The 7760-nt window shown below is 35.6% G+C and overlaps 1 protein-coding gene and 1 long non-coding RNA gene across 2 annotated transcripts; both read left to right on the forward strand.

Moving 5' to 3' along the window:
• Positions 1-3132: 3132 nt before the first annotated feature.
• LOC139123388 (uncharacterized) lies at positions 3133-5067 on the forward strand. Its single transcript, XR_011549644.1, has 3 exons — positions 3133-3217; positions 3829-3927; positions 4901-5067. It is a non-coding gene; the product is annotated as an uncharacterized lncRNA (long non-coding RNA).
• Positions 5068-5409: 342 nt separating this feature from the next.
• LOC139122414 (uncharacterized) lies at positions 5410-7760 on the forward strand. The gene is made up of 3 exons (XM_070687789.1): positions 5410-5542; positions 6834-7077; positions 7457-7760. The coding sequence occupies exons 1-3, from the start codon at positions 5489-5491 to the stop codon at positions 7486-7488; spliced, it is 330 nt and encodes a 109-aa protein (XP_070543890.1). The 5' UTR covers positions 5410-5488; the 3' UTR covers positions 7489-7760.

The following is a 7760-nucleotide window of genomic DNA, read 5'->3' on the forward strand; positions in this document are numbered from 1 at the left end:
TCAGACAAAACACACTTTACATGGTTATATACATCCTTGAAATCATTTTCTCACACATTTTCGAAACAATTGACAAAAGGGACACTGGGCGATAATTTCTAACGTTAGTTTTTATACCCTTCTTGTGTATAGGTACAACCAAAGCTTTCTTCCACTTTGTCGGAAAACTCCCTCATGGATAGACCGATTATATATGAAAGTTAGTGGAATGGAAAGTGCATCAGCACATTTTTTTAAAACTATCGCTGGCAAATTATCATCACCCATTGCCTTATGTTCATTTAGGGCTAAAAGTTCCAACTTCACCTCTGACACAGATATAGTGAACTTACGCAAAGAGGTAATGGAAATGGACTTGGTCTCTTGTTCTTTTGTCAACTCACAACAGGTACGTCTGTAAATTAAAGCCACATTTTTGCATGATGTCTTGAATATTAAGTTCCTTGGAATTTTTGAGTCTCCAAATCCTCACTTTGAAAATTCTGTCACAATAGATACGATATTGTTTCTTCAAGGAGCAATTCAATTCTTCGTCTTGAACGTTTGTAGGCCTGCAGTGTGGAATTTTAGGTATACTATTGAAAATTATTTTAGCCTTTGCCGTTTAGACAGCCCAGACGTTCAAAACTACATGCAATTTGTTGAAGGTTTACATGGTATTGTAACAGGTTTCTGCTTTTCAGGAGCAATAACTTGCAACTACCCCGCAGTATTCTACTCAGGACAACTCGAATACATTGGATATCAATAGCAGTTTATGCGTTACTGTGCGCTTGATCTATGAGTAGGAATATTCGATTGAAACAGATATACATTTCATAAATGTCTGCTGTGATGAAATATTTTATAAAAGTTGAACATAAGTGTAATACTTGCAATTGCATGGAACCTCTCATCAATTTCCAGTAACTTTTAAAACGGCAGGTCTTTCGAACGTTTCTGCAGTGTTGGCCTTACATAGATCAGGGATAGAGAAATATGAGACATACACAAACCCTTATTGTTTGTCTTTCAGGTTAGCCTAGATAGAATTTCATTGATACAGTACAATTACTGACCAGACGTCTCATTTTCCTGCAAGTCTGAGTTAACAGTTTGTTCAAACGGAAGGGTAAATTGATTGTGTAGTCAAAAGTTTGCATTATCTTATCTTAGTCGTGTGATATTAATATCGATTTAAAATAAAACAGAACATGGCTACTCATAAACAGTTCTATCTTGTTGCAGGTTCTGCGTTTACCAATGGTGTAGGTTATGATAACCTGTATAACCATCGCGTCAATCACTTCCCTCCATATCATGACCATTCAAATCTCTGGTTGGCCCTTCACTGGAGTCACAGCATCTTCTCACCATGATGTCTGGACGGGTCCATGTTCCTGTGGCCCGCGCCATGATGTCGCGTTACGTCAACCAGGTTTGGTGAAAATATCGTGCTGATATGCGAGATAAGAAATTTATTGAATGGCAAATGCGCGTTTCTGTAAATGAACTTCTTACAGACAATCTTTTGATTATTTAACTAGCCATGTTTATATGGTATTGCGTACGCCTGAAAGGGTCAGAATAGAAGAATTATTTTTTGCTATTTTATTTCATGTAGGGTGTTAATGATTATGTTCTTCCAACTGAAACATGTACCGATTAACAGAGTTCTACTCGTACATTTCCGTATACATATTACATGTAAATATGCTGATGATATAATTTTTTTGTACATGAATTATGTTACTGGAGTATTTATTGTCACACCCACATGTATAAGCAAGAAGGAAGAAGAGATCTGACAGTTGATTATTCTGCATGTTTCTGTGGGCAGAACAACTTGAATAGTCGCTCACATGAAGTTAAAAAAGACTAATTTTAAAAGATAGCCACTGTGTCCCCTAAATCGTTTCAAATGTAGATAATTGAAATGCTTTGTTGACTAAAGCCTTTATTCGATTGATTATTCTATTTCAATATCAACTTTACTGAAATTTATAAAAAAATCCGTCATGTCACTTAAATATCAGATATCATTGCCATTGAATAGACACGTTTTGCAAAGTAAATAGCTATGTCATGCGCTCGCAGTGAGCTAGGCACAATTGTTGTTTCGTGTTTACCATAAACGTGTCTATATATCAGGTATTATATAAAATTTGCTTGTAAGAACGATATATAAGTGGTACACTTCATCGGATTGAGGTGGTAAGTCACAAAACAGGGTCGCTGTATAACAGAGAAAACAATACACCAGAAAATTGCACTTTGGCGATTATGGGTTCTCTATAATTGTGTCATCTGAATGATGAAGATATGACATCAGCAGGATTAGTTATAACAATTAATATACAGCAAAGAAATAACTTCATCAAAATCACCGAGGTGTTCATCAGTTATTTACCAAGGCGACTGTTTCGGGGATTTTAAAACAATACAGTAAATTGCCTTGGCTCCCCAAGCAGTACTGATCAGGTACCACCACACCGTAAGTTATTCCGAGTCTGATGTTATATATGATGTCTTTCGGTGTTACATTGAATTTTTCAAAAAGTTGAGGATGTCTTGACATAGCTTTATGAAACTGTCTGATAATTTTAGGTCGTTGTCCTCCTTGAGACAACATCCTGTTGTACAGGCTGGCAACTTTTGGAAGAAAATCTTCTATTAGAAGTGTTGCGCAAGCAATGCGATGATATTCTGACAATACAGTGCCATAAAAATATACGAAGGGAGGTTACTTTCGCGACCTGGCATTCGCACTAAAGAAAACTTGAAATCATCGCGCTTGTCGAACAGTTTATAGACGAATATTCCATCTCCTGTAGATATGTCGAATTCGAGAAATGTAGCATGTTGTCCATTATGTTCACACTTCAACGTGAGCTCTGCATGCAGGATATATTTGCTCGCATGATCTACATGTCATTCAGAAGACATATGTCATCGATAAATCGTGCGCATATATATATATATATATATATATATATATATATATATATATATATATATATATAACGTCTGTACGTTGCACAAGTATTTTTCAAATTGCGGGCAATCTTTGATTTCCACTTGAGAAACCGAAGACCAGCGATACCCTTTTTGATAATATGCACACTTTTCAACATGTCAATCGTTTTATAAAAATCACCTGTCTGTTTTTTTCTTTTTTAATGCAGAGACGAATATGATCATGAGTATAAAGGTTTCTTCAAGGATCTCGTGTTGGCAGGTAGTGTATGAAATAATGTTATGTCTTTTAGAAGCTACGACATTAATAATCTTTTCAAGACTTTCAGTAAATTACTATCAAATTAGAAAGAATTAAGACTTAAGTAACGTTTACAACATCGACTTTCGAAATAGCAAGCTTGTAAATTTTTTCTAATGTCTTCCGCGATCGTTAAAATACCGCTAGATATATGTTTTCATTTGGTCGGCAACAGATATCACAATGCACATTTTGTACTGAAAAATAATATTTATTGCCAGGGGACTTTGCAAGATGTGTTGAGCTTTTATGAACAAAATCATCAAGTTCAAATATACAGTATGCTTTGTCGCATCTATCGTATTTGAAATCTTTCTGACCGAGATTTTTTTCTCTTGCGAGGTAGCAGATATCCATTTTAGTTGGTTCTTAATACACTAGTCGTTTAGAGACAAAAGTAATCCCAGTGACAAGTGGCACATCCACCTAAGGTTATGGCATAATATTGCAAGTAAACTATTGTGAGTACATATTCGTACTATCATTTTGTATCAGGGTTTCATTTGATCTTTGCTGGTAAAACTATGAATGTTGTTAAATTCAATTTTTTCTTTTCCTCGATGATGAAAAAGTTTGCAAGGAAGCTGGTAAGAAATGCGTTGTACACGGTATACCATACCACATGTGTCTTCATTCTGGGTCGTCAACTGACTTCGAAGCTGCAGGAGTAGGTAAACAATGTAAATATATATATCTGAAATTTTGTCTTAAGTAAAATCTTCCGCAATCAACCTTGATATTTATTTAATCTAAAGTGCGAATGCTACAATAGCATCAAAGTGAAATGCTATTTTTGACCAGAGAAAACAAATGTTGTATGATGCCAAAATTCACACACCACAGGCACAGTGTGACATTTCTTAGGATATATAGCCCACTGTCACGAAATCGTGAAGAGATGAAAGCGTTTTGTGCATGATTAATCTTGGCGATTTTATTTCAACACTCTTTCAGTCAGTAAGGGACATTATATTACCATGCCCTGCCCGTCGCATTTTGATTGGGCGAGCTGAACCACGTGACTGACCACAAATACACAGTAATGGTTTGTTTACATGCCCGTGAATATGAATAATAAGATTAAGAACTCAAAGTATCGTAACTTTACAGCTCAAACGTAAATCATAATCAATCACAAAATAAAATGGAGCACTTGTAGGTCAAGTTGAGATACTTTTTTCTGAAAACAACTCCGGATTTGCCAATTTTTTACAGCGCGCGTGACAGTGCGTCGCGTATTGCTGAGTTTCTGGGACCCAGTTGTCGTTCGCTCCTGAAATTTTCGGAAATTTTGATGGTTTTCTTGGGTTCGCTGAAAATATAATGGAATTAACAGACTCCGCTCTGACAATTAACGTTAATTTGTTGGCGCGGGCTCGAGGAAAGCCAAATTAACGGGCTCGGCAAGCGTGCCCGTTAATTTTGGTTTTCCTCTCGCCCTTGCCCACAAATAAACGTTAATGGTCAGCGCGTCACCCGTTATTTCTATAGTGTGATTTAGGGTCTGAGAATTACCATCTTGGTAAAAGATATTGTTTTCATTGGCCATGTGAATCTGATCTTCGAGCATTTAAAAGCATTCATGCTCCCGAGAACTTCCTCACTACTCTCAAACTGATTATTGTTTTGTGTTTCCTCCACAAGGCATATTGTCGGGATCTTTCGATGGCTGTGCTGTTACGAAGACAAGCGAGATCGTTCGCGCCATGGCATTATCGGATACTTTCATGAACTTCGGTGGCGAGTCGCGACTCTTTGTCCCTACTGGAAACCCAGGAAATTTTGATCCTGATGATATCAGTGGCAAAACTATAGGCAAGTATTTGTTTCTTCACCTCGTAATAATTTTACCCATTGAACTGACGATAGTTACCAAATAAATCTAACCGTCAAACCTAACGTTATCAAATACATTTCAAGATATTTTGCACTCGCGAGTGTGCCGAGCGTGGCGAATGGTTTTTGTTTAGCTTTATGCAAAATAGATTCGTAAAATTACTATTATCATGCAGATATTTCACATATATGAAGACTTTTGTGTAACCAGGAGTCTTGCCCTGAGGACATTGTTCTCTTTTTAAATATCACGATCGTTCGTTTAACAAGATGTCTGTTTCCTAAGGATCTTTTAATTGCATTTCTTATTCAGGGTTTGTAAACGGTTGGTTTAGTACGCCACGGTGTCTTGTCGACTATAAAGTCAATGGAGCTGATACACTAACATATAATCGGATGCATTTCATAGACTTTTCTTCAGACATTCCTCTTAACTTCGAAGAAAACAAGGTAATATTCGTTACAATATCAATGAATTGACACATGCAATTAATCAATCAATCAACCAATAGATTAATCGTTCAGTCAGTCAAGTAAATCGATCAATTGATTTTGCAGGACAAGCATTAGGACCAATTAAACAATTTATTCTCTACAGAAACCTGAGCTCCCAACTCTATTTAAGTACATAAATGTATTTTAATCTAGTTTACACAAGTATCACATGACAGCAAAGTTTATTTTTTCTTCTCCTGTAAAAGCACTTCACTGTTTCCGATTGGCATTTGCGTAAACAAAAAATTGCTGTATCAATGTTGCAAAGTTTATCATCGAACTTTGTCTGAGGCTGTATAGATCGGTTTCTATGGCGCGACATATTTTCTTAATGACTGACTGACCAATTGTCTGAGTCCTTCTAGAGTGTCTAACAATAACAAGGACATATAAAAGAAATCTGAGACATAATTTCGAGTTCATTAAACCATAAAACGCTCAGTTCGACAGGAAACACCGCAACGTTTCTCATGGCCGAGATAATACCTGATTTTTAGTTAGAGGATATTCAAATTTTATGTCATGTAATCCTTTTTAGATTATCACAATGATTATATAACTCATAGCATTGACTCTAACTATATATATATATATATATATATATATATATATATATATATATATATATAATATATATATATATATATATATATATATATATAATGTCAAGCTTTTCTTGTTTGCATATATAAAAGTCTTTGTTTGGAAGCCCCTGTATCGTATTGAAACACGAAAAGTTACTGACCATGAAATCTCACATACTTGACATACTTGCTACAAAAGTGACGAGAATAGCTGCTATTTGACCGACCGAAACAACATAATCGTTAGGTTTCATAACATAACAATAATGAATGTTACCCGAGTTGCCTGTGTAACGACAGTACATATCTTTACTCTGTTAATTAATGCGTCTTAATTGTTGGTGATGTTACCTGAATCTTGCAACCCATGTTATACATTTGAAATATATGTACTCAGGTATCAGTAACTTTTAACACCTCGGATTGCCTAAATGCATGAAAGTGATTTCAAATGATAACACATAAGGATTATTACATGACTTACAAAATTATATCATTGCTCAGTTACATTACTTTCTATAATAATATTTTCGCCGCAAAACAAAAAGACATTTCATATCAGCACAAGGTCTTTGAAACACGATTGAAAATTCAACCAGTGACGCCTGAACCACAAAAATGCAAATACATCTCTCTGATCAATTTTTTTCATTGACTATCAGTTTGATGCAGTATTTATGCAGTTGGAACTAGGTACAGAAGGGGCTGATTTCGAAAATGCCGGCATGTATGGCGGTACACCACCTGGAGTCGAACCAATCGGGGATGTCATCCGTTGTTCTGATGGTGTACATTTGGCGGTGCGCAAGGATAGCCATGTGTTGAATTGGTTCAATGCTGCCCTGAGAAGAATGAAGGAAAGTGGTAAATACGCTGAAGTGTGCAGGAGGTCAAATATAGAACACGGTATTTAATTTTATGATTGAATTCCCGACTATATTTACTCTGGACACTTTCTGGAGAACCAGGTTGGCGTATGTGTAGAGTATATGTGTGTGAACAAAGTAGAAATGCATGTTTACTATGATTCCGCAAATTTATTTTCAGAGCTTTTCACCCAAGGCTTTGCTAATTGACAGAAATTTAAACTTGCAATAACATGTGGTGCTTATATGCTTATGCCTTCTCTCGTGACACTTAAACATGATCTTACAATAATTAAGCATAAACAAAAGGTTATGAAATACGTCGCACTATGTTTTGAAATATTGTATCGAGTGTTCAATTTCGATAGATCTTACAGCGTCATGTCACTGCTTTGTTTTTGTGTATTTTAACATTTCAGGTGCAAAAGGAGATATCGATTGCGTCCTTTGATCAATATCGCATGGATATAAGATGACCAGATTACAAGAACCTTAGATGAAATTGTGGAGTGCGTTTCCATTTAAAGCTTATCGAACTTCAAATATTTTGAAGTTAATTTTGAAATTTCGAAGCGATTGTTCTATTATTTTACATCATATGAATTTCTGATAGTTCTTTTGGACGTTATTAAGCCTATTTTTAACTTCAGTGTGATCTTGTATTGAAATGTTGATAATTGAGGTTTCATACTAAAAGTATTAGTTGGATAATTCTGCTGAAAA

This window comes from Ptychodera flava, chromosome 22, assembly GCF_041260155.1.
Source record: "Ptychodera flava strain L36383 chromosome 22, AS_Pfla_20210202, whole genome shotgun sequence".
In the NCBI taxonomy this organism is placed as follows: Eukaryota; Metazoa; Hemichordata; class Enteropneusta; family Ptychoderidae; genus Ptychodera; species Ptychodera flava.

What these genes read in the sequence shown, in the direction of transcription:
- LOC139122414 (XM_070687789.1), top strand. Translation starts at nt 5,489, where the DNA reads ATGCATTTCATAGACTTTTCTTCAGACATTCCTCTTAACTTCGAAGAA. An exon ending in TTAACTTCGAAGAAAACAAG is followed by an intron (nt 5,543 to 6,833) that starts GTAATATTCGTT and finishes ATTGACTATCAG; the next exon opens with TTTGATGCAGTATTTATGCA. An exon ending in GAGGTCAAATATAGAACACG is followed by an intron (nt 7,078 to 7,456) that starts GTATTTAATTTT and finishes TTAACATTTCAG; the next exon opens with GTGCAAAAGGAGATATCGAT.